Raw genomic sequence first — 20,222 nt, forward strand, 5'->3', positions numbered from 1 at the left:
TCTTCCCACAAGGAAGCCCACATGCTCAAGTAGAGAATTCATCCCACTCAAGGCTGTCTCTACCAGTTAAAGCATTATGGGTTCTAGATGTGTTTACCATCTCTGAGCTTCCCCAATTTCAAAAGAGATAGCAAGAACCAATCATTAAGTCCTCTGTGGCTGAAAAAGTAACCTGGCCTGGCTCTGGCTGCACCCTCCTTACCACTGCCTCATAGCAGATTCAGATCAAGGACCTTCTTCTAATCCCTACAACTGTTGGTGCCCTCCCTCCCAAACTGCCTTATAGTTTACGACTTTGTATATGTTTGAATTTATTCCCTTTATACTTATGTTTTATTTGTTGGTTCCCTTGTCAAAATTTCCATTCCTTGCAGTAAGTATTGTATTATTCTTTTTACTTCTTTCACTAATACCTGGTTCATGTTAGATGTTTCAGAAATGCTTATTGATTGGTATAATTTTCATAATCAACTATAGTCATCACTGGTATCCTTTAAATCAAATCAGTATCTATTAAATGTCTCCTTTGAAGACAAACAGCTGTACTAGGCATTGTCGGGCATATGAAATAAGAATTTTAAGTTCCTTGAGTGTAGGGATCTAATAATCTCTTTCTCTCTCTCTCCAAATGCCTAGTACATGATATCACATCATAGGCAATGAAATATTTGTGAAATAAATGAGGACAAGACATCGTAAGGCTTAGTCCACTAGACTGTGAAATCTATTTGGAAAAAAAGATATAAATATCTGAGAAGTCAAGGAAAAGATTTTTTTTAAATATTTAGGATAATAGAAAAAAGTCACAAGATAGACATAATTGCACACAAATTAGGCGAGCAACAATACTATAATGAGAGAGGTCACAACACAATGGAATGGTCAAAGAAGGCTTTATAGATAAATTTAAATTGTAAACTCCTTGAGGGCAGGGACTGTCTTTTTAATAATTGTCTCCCCAAAGACTGGCACATAGTTGCTGTTATATAAATGTTTATTATACAGTAAATAAACTCTTTGGCCGGAGCAAAAGAGTCTTGTTGATAGGAACCCTTTCAGATAAGAGAATGCTATCATCAAAGTAGTATTTTAGAAAAATCAGTGTTGTGGCACTGTGAGGTATAAACATGTCTTCTCGAAGGACATACCTTGATTGTTCCTGAGCTTCTACCCATGATGCATGATGGCATAGTATAAAAATTTAGTAAAAATCACTATTGAAATACATTAAGAGTTTCAAATTAGAAGGGGTAATTCAGGTTCGAAAGGAATAGCAAGAGATAATTTAAGTCATGCATTCTTTAAAAAGTCCTATTAGTCAAATGGTGCCAGAAATCCACACCACAATATTTTGTATCTTGTATTAAAGCCACAAAGGAACAAAAACCTCTATAATTATAGAAACATGCAAGTGAGTAGTAATTCTTCAGACATGTTCAGCCACTGTCTCATTGGATATCATGTACAAACCAGGAGCATGCGATGGGTCAGTCTATCATGGTCCATTGAGCATTATGTAGTCCTCATGGATGTTTTCCTATCCCAGGTATGGTCTACATGGCTGGCCTTGTTTTTGCTGTGGGCGGTTTCAATGGCTCATTAAGGGTTCGAACTGTAGATTCCTACGATCCCATCAAAGATCAATGGACCAGTGTCGCTAACATGCGAGATCGGAGGAGCACTCTGGGAGCTGCTGTGTTAAATGGTTTGTTGTATGCAGTTGGTGGATTTGATGGGAGTACAGGTAAATGAACTTTATCCTGCTCTTTTCTCCTTTGTTTTGCCAACTCACATGTTCAATCCAACTGAATGATTAAGATCAAACTAAGCATTATGGTATTTTAGAATCCATTTTTTGTTGTTGTTTAGAAATATGACAAGGATTTCCCTAAATAATCTTGTAAGAATACTGATGATTTGTACTTTATTTATTAAGTTTTCCTCCATGAAGGCAGACCAACAACTAGTCTATACCTAATAGTCTTAGAAAAATTGCTGACAGCTTAACCGACGACTACTATTGTACCTCAGAGAAGAACTGAACTAGGTCTTCTGACTTCAAAGCCTGCCATTTGTTCTCCATACCATATCTGCTTGCCTGTTGTGATCTGGGCCTCTGATTACATGAGTGTAAGAAAAACCCAATGAGAAAATTCATTGAAGATCTGTATCTTATTTGGAATTTATAATCCTAGAGAGTTGCCTGGAGTACCCAGTGGTTAAATAACCCATTTAGTGTCACCTAGCCTATAGTATTAGAGATGGGGACCCAGGAACCTCTTAACTCTTGAGGCCATATCTCTATTCACAATAACTATTTAAACTTGATTATATATTTATATATCTGTGTTAAAATTTGCTGGTTTTGATAAATTGATGAGCTAAATCATAAATTAATAGCTTTGGATATATACTTTCAGGAAAAAGAAATAATTCTGGTTGAACACATAATGGTTCTGTTATTTCTTTCTCTTCATATTATCCTAACTAACATGACTAATTTAAAAGGCCCTGAAAATAATTTAAGTTAAAAAGAAGAATTCTTTTTATTTTAAATTTTAGAAGAAATAAAGCCCTAATAGTATGCAGGTGGTCGTGTTTGCCTTTTGAAATTTAGAAAGAATAATGATGTTTTGGGTTTTGTTTCAGGTTTGTCATCTGTAGAAGCATATAACATGAAGGCGAATGAATGGTTTCATGTAGCCCCAATGAATACAAGAAGGAGCAGTGTTGGTGTAGGGGTTGTTGGAGGTAAGTGCTGGTAATTCCTTCATTTGAGCATCCACTCTTAGGTGGTAGATACTCAGACTTAGAGGTGGGTCAATGGGATCATTCATAGGCTAGAATTTGGAATTTGAATCATATAATTTTTTTTGAGAATTGTAAAGAACTGTAGATATGATAGGACCAAAACTTTGAGAGCCATAAAGGCTCTCAGAGGCCATTTTTTCAACCCTCTTATTTTACAGATGAGGAAACTGAGGCTTAGAGATGTAGAAGGTCTTCCTCAAAGGGCAGAACTGTTACACAGTTTAATTTCCTGACTTACAGAGACTGGTGCTGTTTCCATTATGCCAAATGCTACTATTTCTGGTGAACAGAAGAACCTTGTAGAAAAAGTCAAGTGGTAATGAGCCCAAATTCCAAATAATCCTTACCCCAAAGGCAAGGCTTCCTGTCTGCCTGCTTGCCCTGGGCCACACAAGTAGGAAGTGCCTATGATCATATTTAAACCCAGGTCCTCCTGACTCCCAGCCTGGAGCTCTATCCACTCGACTACCTAGATGCCCCACCATATTTCTCATTGGCTTCTTAGTTTGTCCAAGAGCAGATTTATACTTTGTGTTTTTCCTTCATACTTGGAATGCCTTCCACAATCCAGGCCAGGCCTTATTCAGCATTGTTTTGAAATGTTCTCCACTTGACTAAGATCATTTTGGTTTTTAATTTCCTTTTTCATGGTGCTCATCTCCCTCCTAATGGCAAAGGTGTAATTAGCAAACTTTTCTATCATCCAGATCTTTGATGAAAAGATATATTGCCACCCCTAGGACAACACCACCTGCAAGCCATCCCAGTATGGAGTCTTATTAGGCTATCAGTTCAATTCAGTGGATTTTTTAATTGATTATCTTCCAAGGGCAAAACACCAGCTCTGAGAGATAATAACTATCAATTATATAGCATTTTAGGGTGTGCAGAGCTCTTTACATCTTATTTTATCCTCACAACAATCCTGTTGAGGAAACTGGGACAGAAGCAGCTTAAACAACTTGCTCAAGGTCACACAGTGCAAAAGTGTCTGATGCAGGATGTGAACTCAAGATCTTGTTTCCAGATCCAGGCTTAATCCCCTGCACCTCCTAGCTGCTCTCCATAAAACAGAATATGTTAAGTGCAAAGGAGATAACCATACACGGCATTGTTGGATATATGAGTAAGGAAAGATCATTTCTATCTGAGCAGAGATCAGGGAAGGTTTCTTGAAGGACAATGGACCTTGCAGACAGGGAAAACTTCCATCTGGCAGAGATTGTACTTGGTGCTGGCAGGGATGGAGGTGATGTTCTGTGCATTTTAGAATTGAGGGACCTGCGTAAATACAGTGAGGGCCAGAGAGGGCAGGACCAGATCAGAGGAATGAATAGTCAGCTTGACTGGAACATGGCGTGCCAAAAAGGGACTGGTGGGAGGTAAGGCCAAAAGTTTGGCTTAAAGCCTAATTCTGAAAGATTTTGAAAGAGTCAGAGGACCTGGGATCCAATCCTGCCTCCCTCCATGATGTCAGTGATCCAGTGACTTCACACCCACCTTCCTGCTATTCCTCTCTCTTGACTCTCCATTTCCCAACTCTAGGAATTTTCCCCCAGTGTCTTTCATGCCTAGAATGCTCTCTCCTCTCTGTCTTTGACTCCTGACTTCTCTGACTTCCTTTGAGACTCGTCCCTCTCCAAGAAACCTGTCATCAGCCCCGTTGGTGCCTTCCCTGAGTCATTCCCCAGTTTATTCTGACTATACCTTGTTATCTTCCATTATTGACCATGGAGCTCCTTGAAGGGAGGGACCATTTCTTGTCCTCCCTTACAGCTTTAGCACTTGGCACAGTGCCTGCCATGTAGTAGCCCATAAAAAATGCTCATCAACTCACTGATCACCCACCATCTTGGACAAATCATTTCTCTTCCCCATGCCTCAATTTCCTCATGTGTAAAATGAGATTTGACTTGATAACTCTGAAGTCATTTCCATCTCTCCATCCTTGATCCTTTGATCATTCCTGCATCTTTTTTTAACCTTTACCTTCTGCCTTAGAATAAATACTATGTATCAGTTCCAAGGCAGAAGAAGGATAAGGGCTGGGCAATGGGTGACTTGCCCAGAGTCTTATAGATAGGAAGGGTCTAAGGCCACATTTGAACCCAGGACCTCCTTTCTCCAGACCAGCTCTCAATCCACTGAGTCTTCATCCCCTCTTCTGTAAGAAATGGCATTATTCCTAGAAAATGCTTTAAAGCTCTTCATACAGCTCTTGGACCTGTGACCGGGCTGAAGTCAGGCAGTTCTTTTGTTTTAGTTATTATTAATAAAACTTTATAAAATATTTTTTTAAGTTCTTCATACAAATGTACAGTGGTACATTAGCAAGAGGGAGGAAAATGGTTATGACCCTTTCTTAATCATTTGAGTGACTTTGACTCATCTCTCTCACTTGTGATCCTGCTTCCAGGTCTGTTATACGCTGTGGGGGGTTACGATGGAGCGTCCCGTCAGTGCCTCAGCACCGTGGAGTGTTATAATGCAGTCACAAACGAGTGGAGCTACATAGCAGAAATGAGCACTCGCAGGAGTGGGGCAGGTACGTGGGAGCCAGATAGATGGAGCCCTGGGACCCGAAAGTGGCTACGGCGTGATCCACTGACATCTTGTATCGCCTGGGAAAATGACAGAATGCCAGGGTTAGGGACGCCACCTCACTTTCTGCGTGCCTGTGGTAGATCTTCTCCTTCACTTTGGTTCCCTAATTTCAGAACTATGGCAAAGGCTGTCAAGGTCCTTGTGGGATCGCCATTTCCCTTGCATCCCGCCGTGCTTTGTGCATTGATGAAAATTCACCTTTGTTGCCTGTGCTGTGGCCAGAGCCTGTGAATGTGAACACATGCTTTGAGCAAACTGGGGTGCAGGATGTTGTGTGGTTAGCATTGCTGTGACTGGGCTATAGTTTACTTGTGTTTATGTTTCATAGGGGTTGGAGTGTTAAACAACTTACTCTATGCTGTGGGAGGTCACGACGGACCGTTAGTAAGAAAAAGTGTGGAGGTGTATGATCCCACCACGAATGCGTGGAAACAAGTGGCGGATATGAACATGTGCAGAAGAAACGCAGGTATTTAATTCTTTTTTTAAGAGCAGGAAAGTCTTTGATACACTTAACTTGAAGGCTTTTTACTAATAGGATTCATCGTTTATTATGTGAAAATCCAACATGCTAATACTGTACCTGAGGGATGATTTTCCCCACTAAAAGTAGTAAAACTGGTTAGAGTACCCAGGTACTTGCAGGGATAAAATAATAGCCACAAATAAACAGAGTTTAGGATTTTAAGAAAATAAGAACTCAAACAAGATATAGAAAATTAATTTCAAGAAGGAATATTGCCTGATCCAGGACAATTCTGAGGGACTTAGGAGAAAGAATACTATCCACATCCAGAGAAAGAACTGTGGGAGGAGAAAAACAGAAGAAAAACAACTGCTTGATCACATGGGTCAATGGGGATTTGACTGAGGATGTAGACTGTAAACGATCGCCCTGGGGCAATCATCAATGATAGGGAAATAGGTCTTAATCAATGATACATGTAAAATCCAGTGGAATTGCTTGTTGGCTATGGAGAGGGGGGGGAAGGGAGGGAAAGAACAAGAATCGTGTAACCATGGAAAATATTTGTTATATTTGTTCTCCATCTTCAGTACTTATATTTTTAAAATCTAAATTGGTGGTGAGTGCCCTGTGCATTCACATCAAACTCTAGATAATTCTTTTTTTTTTTACTTTTTAAACATTATTTTATTTGGTTATTTACAAACATTATTCATTGGAAACAATGATCATTATCTTTTCCTCCCCCCGCCCCCCTCCCACCACTTCTCCCATAGCCGGCACACAATTCCACTGGGTTTCACATGTGTTCTTGGTTCGAACCCATTTCCATGTTGTTGGTATTTGCACTAGAGTGTTCATTTAGAGTCTCTCCTCAGTCATTTCCTCTCAGCCCCTGTAGTCAAGCAGTTGCTTTTCATTGGTGTTTTTTACTCCCACCGTTTATCCTCTGCTTGTGGATAGTGTTTTTTAGATCCCTGCAGATTGTTCAGAGACATTGCATTGTCCCTAGTGGAGAAGTCCATTACCTTCGATTGTACCACAGTGTATCAGTCTCTGTGTACAATGTTTTCCTGGTTCTGCTCCTTTCACTCTGCATCACTTCCTGGAGGTTGTTCCAGTCTCCGTGGAATTGGCTAACATGACAGCTATGGAAAGTAATGAATGCTGGAGGAGATGCGGCAAAGTAGGGACATTAATTCATTGCTGGTGGAGTTGTGAACTGATCCAACCATTCTGGAGGGCAATTTGGAACTATGCCCAAAGGGCTATAAAAGACTGTCTGCCCTTTGATCCAGCCATAGCACTGCTGGGTTTGTACCCCAAAGAGATATTAAGGAAAAAGACGTGTACAAGAATATTCATAGTTGTGCTCTTTGTGGTGGCCAAAAATTGGAAAATGAGGGGATGCCCTTCAATTGGGGAATGGCTGAACAAATTCTAGATAATTCTTATCTTTTTTTTCCCTTCTCATTGGAATTTGGATCTTCAGAGTTCCATTCTTGAGTTTCCCGTATCCCAGGGGTTGACTTCCCTTATAAAAATGTTCATCCATAGGATACTACCTTGCCTTCCTTTGTTCCTTTTGAAGCCTGCTCTCTCCAAACCTAGTATGCCTTCAAACTATACCTGGCTTTTTTCTCTTCTATACAAATTCTATCAAAGAGTGGTCACTTTCACCCAAGGTTTCTATCATTTCTACCTCAGTATCCTCTCCCAGGTAAGTGAGAATCAGATCTAGGCTGGATGGTTCTGTCACCTTGTCACCTTGATGAAAGCATCATCAGGATTCTAGAGCTCTTAGTAGCTGTTCTCTGACAGAGTTCTAGATAATCAGAATCCCTTATTCAATGCCACTAGGCCAGGTTTGTGCTCTGTTCCCCGGACTCCTCATTGATTTCCTCTTTCTGTTCAGGTAGTTGATAATGATCATCTAATGATGAAATTATCTGTTTTTCTTTCTTCTGCTCTTTACCCAAATGCTATCCCTCATTCTCCTCAGCTCTGATTCCCAAACGTCCACACACGAGTTTACCTTTCTAATGTACAATATTTTTTCTTTTTTTACCTATCCTTTCACGTTTGAACAAGGTAGAACAATATAGAGCCATATTCTAGTCATAGATTTCATCCCATTAAGTCTCAGTGAATCCGAGTTCAAAGAAAGCTCCTTATAGTAGAACCTTTAGTTCTCTTGCTTTTCTCCCCAACTATTGATTATTTGTGTATAAATTTTTGAACCCATAGTTTACTACTGACTTCATTCTTGGGTTTTGTCCCTTGTGAACTCATACTCTTTCCTTCATTAGAGCTATTCTTTCTGGTGTCTAGTTTGCTAAATGAACATTAGCAATTTTCTTCTTTCCCTTTCTTTTTTATTTTAAAGACTTTTTGATTAGACTTGCAAAATATCAGGAAAATACATTCTTACCAGCCTAGATGTCCTTCACTCCTGGCCAAGAGCCCCTCATTGCCATCTTTTAAGTTATGGTTCAGAAATCCATTTCCCATTCGGAGCCACCATCTTTTTAATCTGTTGTTCATCAAATGTGCAAATACCAGAAAGCTAGGAGGGCTAAGATCCAGAAAGTTCTTGGTAGGCTGGAGCATTGGACTTAATCTAATGAGATGAAATGTAATAAGTATACAGATAAAGATTTATTATTGGATTCTGAAAAGCAACTTCACAAATATAAGATGAAGGAAAGATAAACTTTAAGTCTGAAAAATTATCTGGAAGTTTAAATGGATGACAGGCTCAGTATGAATCAACAATGAAATATGAGTCTTAAAAGCTAAGATGATCTTGTATATATTTTTCCTCTTTAGAAATATAAAAGTAATTAAATTCTCTTTATACATAAAGTACTTTTTTTCTATTTTTTCTTATCTTCTAAAATTCAGAAGTCCTCTAGCAAGAAGCATGATGAGAGAAACTATGTGCATAACCAATAGAAAGTTGAGGGGAAATAACAGAGTGCTTTAGGTCTCTGTAATTCAGAACATTTTTAGAAACTTGAATGAATTCTTAGATGGCCTGCTTATTAAAATTACAGGTGACGCAAAACTTGAAAATAGAATAGTTGTGTTAGTGATAGAATCTGAGTCCAGAAAATTCTTGACAGGTAAGAAAAATGCCTAACTTGAGTTTTTTTCAAAAAAGCAATAATTATGAAAGTAAAATTCTCAGTTTGGGTTGAGAAAAATCAATTTTCCTGATAAAGGAAGAGAAAGGCTTAGCTAAACAACAGTCCCTGTAAGAAAGATCGAAATTGGACAGCAGCCATCAGCAGAGGGACACGACAACCAGGACATCAAATGTTCTCCTAGGTTTGATTAAAAAGGCATCGTGCCCAAAACAAGAGAGAGAATTATTCTTCTACCATCTCTTAACCATTGATTGACCAGGGCCAGTGAATCAATAAGCATTTATTAAGCATCTACTCTATGCAGATAGAAATACAAAGAATGGAATAATCCCTTCTCTGAAAAAAAGAGATTGCATTTTAATAGGGAAGACAAGAATATGTTTCAGTAGACAACTTATCCTCATTGTGTCTAAGACAGAACTCTTCCCCCCCCCCAAAACCTTCCCCACGTCCTACTCTCTGTCACTGTTGTCCCAGGCTCACAACCTACTGGTCATCCTGGACTTCTCACTGTCCTCACCCCCACCCTCATTCAAGCTGTTGTCAAGGTCTTGATGCAGCATCTCTCTGATACACCCATTCTGCTCTCTGACACTGTCACCTTCCTGGTGAAAATCCTCATTCCCCCTTGCCTTAACTATTGCAAAACTTGTAGGTGGTGCTGCCAAGCTCCAGTCTCCCCACTCTAAACCATCCTCCATTCAGTGACTAAGTGATTTTCCTAAAGTACAGATTGATCATGTTCCCTGCTGCTCAGGAAACTCCAGCAATTCCCTAATGCTTCCAAGACCTAATACAAATTGTTCTATGTGTCATTCAAGGTCTTTCATAGCCTAACCCTCTCCTAGTCCTCTTTCCAGTTCCCTTATCCCTTACTTCTTAATACTTATTCCTTAATCCAGTGACACTGACCTCCTGGCTAACCATATTTAAGTGTTTATTTAAGTTTTTATTTCAGTCCATGTTTATTTTATTTCTGTCCATCTCTCAGCTCCAGGCATTTTATCCTGTCATTGCTCATGTCTGTCTCTTAGCCAGTACCATATTGTTTTGATGACCACTGCTTTATAGTATAGTTTGAGATCTGGGACTGCAAGTCCTGTTGCTCATATATGAAACACTCTCCCTCCTCTGCTCCGACTCCTGATCTCTTGGGCTTCCTTTAATTTCCAGCTAAAATTCCACCTTTTAGCAGAAGCCTTCCCCAACTCCTCCATTCTAGGACCTCCCTGCTGTTGATTATTTCCTATCTATCCTCTCCAGAGCTTGTTTTGTCTACATTTGTTTGCACGCTGTCTCCTCCATTAGACTGTAAGCTTCTTGAAGGGCAATGATTGGCTTTTGCCTCTTTTTGTTTTCCCAGATGACAGTACCTGGCACATAGAAGGCACTTAACACATGTTGGCCAAGTTATTGACTATATCCGTAGATAGGCATGCATATGTTTGTATGCACACACATGCCTACAAACACGTGTAGTAATGTTTATGTGTACCTATGTGTTTGTGCACATTTGTGCTGAAAATAAACATGGTGCTGTATGCACACACATATTTGTGTGTTTATATGCACCCTTGTGTATATAATAAATCTAATATATGTTATATATATGTATATATATAACATATATTTGTCCATGTATATCCAGAATAAATATAAGGAAAATAAGTATAAGTCATGCTTTTGGTGTAGAGCGCCACATTTTGAGAGAGATCTGAAGACAGAGAATTTCTCGAAGAGATCGATGAAGATAATGAAAGCACTAGAAAATAGGACATGGGAGATTGATCAAAAGATCTTAAAGCCAGGATGAGATAAGACCTAGAAGGGACATGGTAGCTATCATTATGGGTTTGCCACGTGGAGACTTCTTTCTCCTTGGTCTCAAAGTACCAAAGTGAAAAACTACCAAAAGGCACATTTGGGTTGATGTCAGAAACAACTTTGTTACTGTTAAATCCATCCCAAAATGGAACAGACCGCCAGAGAAGGGGAACGATTAGGTCTTTAAGCAGAGGCTGGGATTCTTGTTTCTGGATGGACTGGGCTTAAAGGTCTCTGAGGCACCTGCGGGCTCCTGGGTGATGAGGGGACCGAAGGCTCTTAGATAGCTTTATCCCACTTTTTAACAGCCCCTGTGGAGAGGGGTAGGATTTAGAACAAGAACAGATCCAGGTTTTGAATTTGAGGGACAGTAAATGGGCAGTTTGTTTTTGTGAAGCATCAGGGCATCTTCAGTGTTGTTTTTTTTTCTCCTTTTCTGTAACATTAAGTACATGAGAGCACTCTGCAGATAAAAGGATTTTCATGAGTCACTCTTGTCAGGGGAATTTACTGTGGATTACTCATTTGTGTTCATTTGGTAGCCTGCACAGAGGGGAGCACCCACGCCCATGACATCATAGACCCTTGAAATAGTGAAGCATTAACTTCCCCCAAAGATTCACTGTGTTCTCAGAAAATTGCTTTCCATTATTTCTATGTCTCTATTTACCACTCTTCCATCATCTGAAATAAACTGCTAGTAGAATCCCAGTGACTTTCCATTAGATTGTAAACTCATTGAGGGCAGGAACTTTCCTTTGCCTATTCTTGTATCCCCAGGAGGTAGCGCAGTACCTGGCACATTGTGGGCACTTGAGAAATGTTGATTGAATGATTGACTAATTATTCCGGGGAACAGGAGAGTATATAGTTCTAAGAATGAGAGAATTTAATGGGAGACAGTGGATTTCACAGGGGAAGATGTTAACTGTTTTGGTTTTTTAAAATTCTTACCTTCCATCTTAAAACCAATACAATATGTTGGGGAGTCCAGGATCACACAGCTAGAAAATGTCTGAGGCAAGATTTAAACCCAGGACCTCCTGTCTCTAGCTCTCCATCCACTGAGCCAGCTTGCTGCCTATGGTTTTAGCTTTAAAATAATTTTCATTGCTCTCTTTGTTTTTATATCACCTCTCTTTCTCCATGATTCCTTTCCCCATAGCCTCCTAGAGAACTGTCCCTTATATCAAAGAAAAAAGAGAAAAAAAATCTTGTAATCAATTTCTATGAAACTTAAACCCATTTTCTCTCTGGCTTTAGGGGAATAGGGGCATAACTATAAAATGAATTCATGTTGGATTTATAGAGAGAAATTTCCCCTTCTCTCTTTCTTGAATATGAATGAATATTTTTTCGTGGGGAAATACTCAGCCTTTAAACAACTGGGAAATCACTCTGTTTTGCAGAGATGTAAGAGAAAGGCCTAAGGACAAGCCAGTAACTCTGGTTTTTGCTTCTAGTTCCCTCTCTATCTCTATCACAGTTTGTAAACAGATCTAAGGTTACCATTTTGCAAATGCCAAGACATTGATTTCATAATAAACTGAGTTTGAAGAGAGTGGGGATCATCTGTAGCTAGTTGTCCAGGAGGGTTTCTAGTTCAGCTGCTCTAAAGAGATCCTTTCACTCTTATAAGCAAGATCCAGGCTCACACCTGAGTCTTGATCCTATTTTTGGACTCTATAATGACTTAGTAAATTAGTCTGCAAGAACCTGGGGATCATTGGTTAGATCTAGATCTTTCTTAATTTACTACTAAATTCTCTATTGCCCTTAAGTGCCAGCCATGGGAGTGCTGAACCTTTTTAAAGGATATTAAATACACTTTAAGAAAAGAAAAAAACAAACAAACTGCCCTCAGGTGTTATCCTAAAAAGCAGACAAGTCATCTACTATTCATTTTGTAGTAGAAGAAAGACCTTCCTCATATCAAAAGGTCTCTGAGGTCATTCATTTTCTAAACTAGCTTTTCTCCAAGGAAACAAATTCTCTTCCCATCTAAAATTCTTACTCTTCTTCATTTTTGTACCCCTTACCATTTTAAAGGTGTTTGTGCTGTTAATGGCCTATTGTATGTAGTTGGAGGTGATGATGGTTCCTGTAACTTGGCATCAGTGGAGTATTATAACCCAACCACGGATAAATGGACAGTGGTGTCATCTTGTATGAGCACAGGGAGAAGTTATGCAGGTAACAATCATCCACTTTCTTTCAGTTCTACTCTAAGATTATAGAAGCTTTTTTAGATTCAATGTCCAATTAAAATGATGATGATTTTAATGATAACTAGCATTTTACATAGTACGTTAAGGTTTGAAAAGCACTTTACATATGTCATCTCATTCAACCCTCTCAGTAGCTCTGTGATGACAGTTCTCTTTTTGCCCCCATTTTATAGATGAAGAAACTGAGGATGAGTGAGGTTAAGTGACATATTTGCTCAGGGTCACACAACCAGTAAATCTATAAGGCAGGATTAAAACTCTAATTCTGTTTATAGTATATTGGACTTTTTACACGTATAAATCTAAAGAAGCCCTCTTCAAATTGCATTTCAGGTAATTAAAAAATAATAATAATAACATGAAGCAGCTAAGTAGCTGGATAGAGATGAGTGGATAGAGAGTCAGGTCTGGAGTCCTGAGGTTCCTGGGTTCAAATTTGACCTCAGACACTTCCTATCTGTGTGACCCTGGGCAAGTCACTTAACCCCAGTTGCCTAGCCTTAGAATATCAATTCTAAAACAAAAGGTAAGGGTTTTTAAAGAAACAATAATCACATGTGAACTTAGTGTGTGATGAATAGAGTAGAGAACTGACCTCAGAGTTGGGAAGCCTTATTTTTCTTATACTTTTTTCTTTGATGATTTCAAGAGAGATTGGTTGTCTGAGAGCACTGCCCTCCTCTTCAATTTTCTTTCCTCCTTTCTTCTGCCAGGTGTTACAGTTATTGATAAACCATTATGAACAGAAGAGGGATTTCTACTTACTTATCCTCTGGAAACAGGCTTCAACAAGTATTTTTGAAGTGACTTGGGGTCTAACACTTCTCTACTCATGGCTGCACTTTGAGTCTCAGTAGAAGATAAGTTCGTCTGCCATTAAAGGCATCAGACGCTGAAGATTATTCTAGGTCGAAGCGCCGTGTAGGAGTTTTCTGCATTGAGCAGCAGCTGACTGAATTTTTAACAAGATGTATGGACCACAGTATTTATTATTATCAAGTTTTCAGACAAAAATTGCTTTCCTAAGGACCAATCAGTGTCAAACAACCGATGACTGTGGATTGTTCTGTGAAGAAGGAAAAAAGTCACGTGCATTCTGGTCCAAGTAGATTTTGTCCTTATTGTTTCCTCCCCAGGAAATCCGGAGCTCCACAAACTGTCCAGCTTTGAATGGGTGTGGAAGCCTCCATCTGTAATACCCACTGGCAGGGAGATCAAACTGTTTGCTTTTATAAAACGTATTTGATTCAATGAATATGATGAGTTGTGTGCATATAATCATATGTGTCTAGATTGCTTTCCTTTGAAAATGTTCAGAACTTGATTATACTATTTATAATTGGCCCAGGACTTTGAATTCTGCCAGTATACTACATTGTAAAACAGAGTTGTATTTTTTGATATTTAACAATGCTAAACACTTACAAATGCCACTTCTGAGGAACGGAAATGGTGGGAAACACTTGAACAAGTGTAATGCCAAACATTTGGAAATAAAATACCAGTCATGCTTATTTATGACTTCTTTTGATTTAATCTTGTTTATGTTTTTGGTGTAATTGAGTTTTGTTTGTTTTCTCAAAAAGTGACTCTATGGCATGAGCAAAACTGCAGGTTTTTGATGAATATAATGAATGTATGGGACTCAACTGAATTTGCATGGTTTTATGAATAATTTCTGTGTGTGTACATTTAGCTGCTATTAACAGAGAGAGAACATTCTGTGTGTGGCCATGTTTGTGGATCAAATTTTCTTTTCCTGAGAAGATTCTCAGATAAATTCCCTTTAAAAATGACCAAAATTTGTCCTCTTGAACTGTTATCTTTGAATAAAAGTTTGTATATTATTTGTTTCCTAATGGCTTTGATTTAGTTTGTTAAAGCATCTCTCTTTTATTTTAACAGCTTGTAAGCAAAAGTTCTATCTGGTTTCCATCCAGCTTTCTGCTCTTATGTAATTTTGCATTTTAAGCCATTGCTGAAGGAAAGATAACCAGGGCTACTGAGTTGGAAATTAGAAAGTCTAATTGGTGTTTCCCCCAAAGAGAATCGGGTCACTTAAGCAGAAACATTTCTCCAGGGTTTGATAAGAAATACTCTTGAGGTGTTTACTTCTCAGAGAAGGGAAGGAGTCAATGGGGCAAAAAGCACTAGGACTGAAAGGAAGTTGGGGAACAATGGGAAATCAGTGTATAACTGGATGATTACCCTTTACCTTCCAACCAGCAAGTAGTCAGAGAGAGGATCCTTTAAGCGTGGCAAATTAAAGAGATCAACAGTGCTGTGTGTTGGGGAGGAGGGAAAGAGCTAGAGTTTAAGTTGGTGGGCTTGATTCATAAACATAAGGATATTATTGTCTCATAAGAAATAATGAAAGAGATCATTTCAGAAAAATCTGGGAAGACATGTGAACAGATGCAAAATGAAATGTTGAGAGCCAGGAAAAAAATTTCTACAATAACAACATGGTAAATACAAATAACTGAAGATTTGAGGACTGATTAATGAAATAACCAACCTTGATTCAAGAAGAATCATGGATGATGGACGATGAAGTATGTTACCCACTTGCCCATGGAGAGGTGATAGATTCAAGATGAAGAATGAGATCGACATTTTTAGACATGGTTAGTACAAGAATTTGTTTTTCTTGACTACTCACATTTGTTACATACAAGTTTTCTTTTTCCTTCTTTTCTCAATATAGGAGAAGTAGGAAGGAGAGAAAATAAATGCTTATTAATTGAAAAAAAAAGGGTTATATTAGGGAGGAAGAAGTAGGGAGTGGTAGTACATGTCTGTAATACCTCCTATTGAGGATGTTGAAGCTGGTGGATTGCTTGAGTTTTGGGTGTTCTTAATGACCATAGGACCAAAACCAATTGCATTAAATATAGAATCTATATGGGAAACCCTGGGAATGAGGAGCCATCAGGCTGCCTACGGAAGGGCAAACTGATTCAGTTTGGAAATTAAGTTGCTCAAAGTTTCCATGCCTATCAGGAGAATCAGGCCCATAAATAGCCACTGTACTTCCAGGCAGGCATGAAAGAGAGACCCAGGCTTCCCTCTCCCTACTATATCCCTTCAAAAGTAGAATAAGCCATCTTATAGGACTCGTTCATAATTGAAGAGGAAAGATACCTACATGTGTGGTAGAATTATTTTTGACTTAATAGTCAAGCTATACATTCAAACATTAATGTATAATACTGTTAATATTTGGAATTTTCTAATGTAAAAGTAAATGGAATCAGTTTGTAGTTCTGCTGGAAATTAAAAAAAAACTGCTTTGTCTCTGACATCACCAAAGAAATTAGAAGAGGACATTATCTTGTCTGTTATTCACATGAGAAGTCACCACCTTTGGGAAGAGACCCCTAAAATATAATGATTTCCCTTAATTATTCATTGTGGACATATCATCCAGATTTTAGTTCTCTTTAACTGTGGGGAACTTTAGATATAGAAATTCCCTTTATTAACTGCAGATCAGAAATTCATCTATAATATAAAATCTTTTTAAAATCAAAAACCCTTATTTTAGGTCAGTAAGGGCTAGATAATAGGGCTTAAGTGACTTGTCCAGGGTCACACAACTTGGAAGTGTATGAAGCCAGATAGATTCATTCATTTTTAATGATAGTTAAATGTTTACTTATCCATGTAAGCCTAAATGGTCTATTTGAATCCTATTTTAAAAAATATATAGATGTTTTCTAGAATAAACTTCACATAAGATTGTTACTGTTGCAAGTCTTCAGTTTTGGAAAAGATTGAGTTATTCAGGGTACACAAGTAGGTGCAGATGAGTAGTTTTTTTTTCTAATTTAAAAAGCTAGTGTAAGATGCAGAGTTTATTTGAATTCAAATTTTTACTTTTTTCCACATTACATGCTAATATAATTTTCAATAATCAGATTACATGACACAGGTTATACATATGTTATTATACAATATGTATTACATATTTGTCATGTTTTGAAAGAAGACACATGTCACTTATAATAGAGAAAAATACATGGAGGAAATAAAGTAAAGAATGGCATGCATCAATTTGCTTTCAGATCATCTGTTCCTTCTGTGGCAGTGGGTAGCCTTTATTCAACATGAGTCCCTTGAAGTTTTCCTGGATCTTCGCATTGTTGAAAATAGGTCATTCACAGTTGATCATTGTACTTTATTGTTGTTTCTGTGTACAATGTTCTCCTGATTCTGCTCACTTTACTTTGCACCACTTTGTATGATTTTCCATGGTTTTTTTGTCATTAGTTTGTCATTTCTTATAACACAATAGCATTCCATTACAGTCATAATACTACAACTTGTTCAGTAATTCCCCAACTGATGGACATCCCTTCAGTCTCCAGTTCTTTGCCACCACAAAAAAAGAGCTGCAATAAATATTTTTTGCACAAGTCAGTCTTTCCCCCCTTATCTTTTATCTCTTTGGGATACAGAACTAGTAGTGATATTGCTGGGTCATTGGGTATGCACATTTTTATGGCCCTTTGAGATGGTTCCAGATTGTTCTCTAGAATGGTTGTATTAGTTCACTGCTCCACTAACAATGCATTAGTGCCCCAATTTTTCCACATCCCCTCCAATATTTATCATTTTCCTATTTTGACATATTAGCCAGTCTGATAAGTGTGAGGTGCTACCTCAAGAGTTTTAATTTGCATTTCTTTCATTAATAGTGATTTGGAGCATTTTTGTAATGTGACTAAAATAGTTTTAATTTCTTCAAATGAAAATTGCCTTTGACTGTCAACTGGGGAATGCTTTGTATTCTTAGAAATTTGAATCACCTCAAACAATGCCTTTGTCAGAGATGCTTGCTATAAATTTTTTTTACCAGTTTCCCATTTAATCTTGGTTGCATTGGTTTTGTTTGTGCACATTTTTTTTAATTTGATATAGTCAAAGTTAACTATTTTATATCTTATAATGTTCTCTCTGCCTTGTTGGGACATAAATTATTCCCTTATCCATAAGATATCTGATAGGCAAACTATTCCATGTTCCTTTAATTTGTTTATAGTTTCACTTTTTATTTCTGTAACATGTATCCATTTTGACTTTACCTTAGTATATGGCATAAGATGTTAGTATGTGACTACTTTCTGCCATACAATTTTTTAATTTTCCCAGCAGTTTTTGTTGAATAGAGAGTTCTTCCAAAAACCTGGATCTTTGTGTTTGTCAAATGGTAGATTACTATGGTCATTTACTACTGGTACTGGGTATTGAGTACCTAATCAATTCCATAGATCCACTACTCTATTTCTTAACCAGTACTAGATTGTTTTGGTGACTACTGCTTTATAATACAGTTTGATTCCAATACAGTCAAGCCACCTGCCTTCATATTATTTTCCCATTAATTCCCTTTATATTCTTGGCCTTTTGTTCTTCCAGATAACTTTTATTATTTTTTACTAGCTCAATGAAATAATTTTTGGTTAGTTTGATTGATGTGGCACTAATAGGTAAATTAATTAAAGTGCAATTATCATTTTTATTGTGTTGGCTCAACTTATCCACAAGCAATTAATGTTTTTCAAATTATATAGATAAGATTTTATTTGTGCAGAAAATATTTTGCAGTTGTGATTATATAGTTCCTGGGTTTGTTTTGGCAGAAGGATTCCCAGGTAGTCTATATTTGTCTACAGTTATCTTAAATGTAATTTCATTTTCTCTCTCTTGCTGTTGAACTTTATTGGTGCTGATGATTTATGTGGATTTCTTTTATATCTTGCAATTTTGCTAAAGTTGTTAATTGTTTTGATTTTTGGTTGATTCTCTATGTATAATATCATATCATCTGCAAAGAGTGATAGCTCTATTTCCTTACCGCCTATTCTAATTCCCTCAATTTCTTATTATAGCTAGCATTTTTAGTATAATACTGAATAGTAGTAGTGATAATGGGCATCCTGACTTTAAACCTGATCTTATTGAATAGGCTTCTAGTTTATCCCCATTGCAAATAATGTTTACTGATAGTTTTAGATAGATGGCATTTATTATTTTGAGGAATGTTCACTTTATTACAGTGTTCTCTAGTGTTCTTAATAGGAATGGGTGTGTATTTTGTCAAAAATATTTTCTTGCATCTACTGAGATAATGATATGGTTTCTGTTGGTTTTATTATTGATATGGTCAATTATGCCAGTAATTTCCCTAATGCTGAACCATCCTTGCATTCCTGATTTAAAACCTACCTGGTTGTAGTGTATGATTTTTGTGACATATTGCTATAATCTTCTTACTAGTATTTTACTTAAAACTGTTGCAGTGTTCATCAGGAAGATTGGTTTATAGTTTTCTTTCTCTGTTTTTTCTCATTCTCATATAGGTATTGACACCATGTTTGTATCATAAAAGGAATTTGATAGGGTTCCTTCCATAGCTGTTTCTCCATATAGTTTATATAATATTAGAATTAATTGTTCTTTAAATGTTTAGAATTCACTTGTGAATCCAACTGGCCTTGGAGCTTTTTTTTTTTAATTTTAAACGTTATTTTTCATTTCCAAACATTATTCACTGGAAACAAAGATCATTTTCTTTTCCTCCCTGCCCCCCCCTCCCACCACCTTTCCCTCTCCCATAGCCAACACACGATTCCACTGGTTATCACATGTGTTCTTGACTTGAACCCATTTCCCTGTTGTTGGTATTTGCATTAGAGTGTTCATTTAGAGTCTCTCCTCAGTCATATCCCCTCAACCCCTGTAGTCAAGCAGTTGCTTTTCATCGGTGTTTTTACTCCCACAATTTATCCTCTGCTTGTGGATAGTATTTTTTAGATCCCTGCAGATTGTTCAGGGACATTGCATTGCCACTAATGGAGAAGTCCATCACCTTCGATTGTACCACAATGTAGTGGGTGTTCTATGAACCCTTTCTATTTCTATTTTGCCCCCTTGCTCCAGAACGTGGGGGCAAATGTCTTTTATAATCTCCTGTATAATAACATCGAGTTTATTGTTTATCTCTGGTTTTTCTGGGAGACCGATAATTTGGAGGTTGTCTCTTCTTCTTCTGTTTTCCAGGTCTGTGACCTTTCAGTGAGATATTTTATGTTTTCTTCTAATTCATTATTTTTTTGGCTTTGCTTTATTGATTCT

The 20,222-nt window shown here is 37.7% G+C and overlaps 1 protein-coding gene across 5 annotated transcripts in view; it reads left to right on the top strand.

Annotated features, from left to right (window-relative positions):
- Window positions 1–14,941, top strand: part of KLHL2 (kelch like family member 2) — a 143,520-nt gene extending 128,579 nt beyond the window's left edge. For all 5 annotated transcript variants that reach the window (XM_007496153.3, XM_007496154.3, XM_056802863.1 and 2 more), the window contains 6 exons: window positions 1,547–1,744; window positions 2,650–2,751; window positions 5,228–5,356; window positions 5,744–5,884; window positions 12,904–13,047; window positions 13,796–14,941. In XM_007496153.3, coding sequence (XP_007496215.1) covers window positions 1,547–1,744; window positions 2,650–2,751; window positions 5,228–5,356; window positions 5,744–5,884; window positions 12,904–13,047; window positions 13,796–13,824 — 743 coding nt within the window. In that variant the 3' untranslated portion in view covers window positions 13,825–14,941. The remainder of the gene's footprint in view (window positions 1–1,546; window positions 1,745–2,649; window positions 2,752–5,227; window positions 5,357–5,743; window positions 5,885–12,903; window positions 13,048–13,795) is intronic.
- The last annotated feature ends 5,281 nt before the right edge of the window (window positions 14,942–20,222 follow it).

Source organism: Monodelphis domestica, chromosome 6 (assembly GCF_027887165.1).
Source record: "Monodelphis domestica isolate mMonDom1 chromosome 6, mMonDom1.pri, whole genome shotgun sequence".
Lineage (NCBI taxonomy): Eukaryota > Metazoa > Chordata > Mammalia > Didelphimorphia > Didelphidae > Monodelphis > Monodelphis domestica.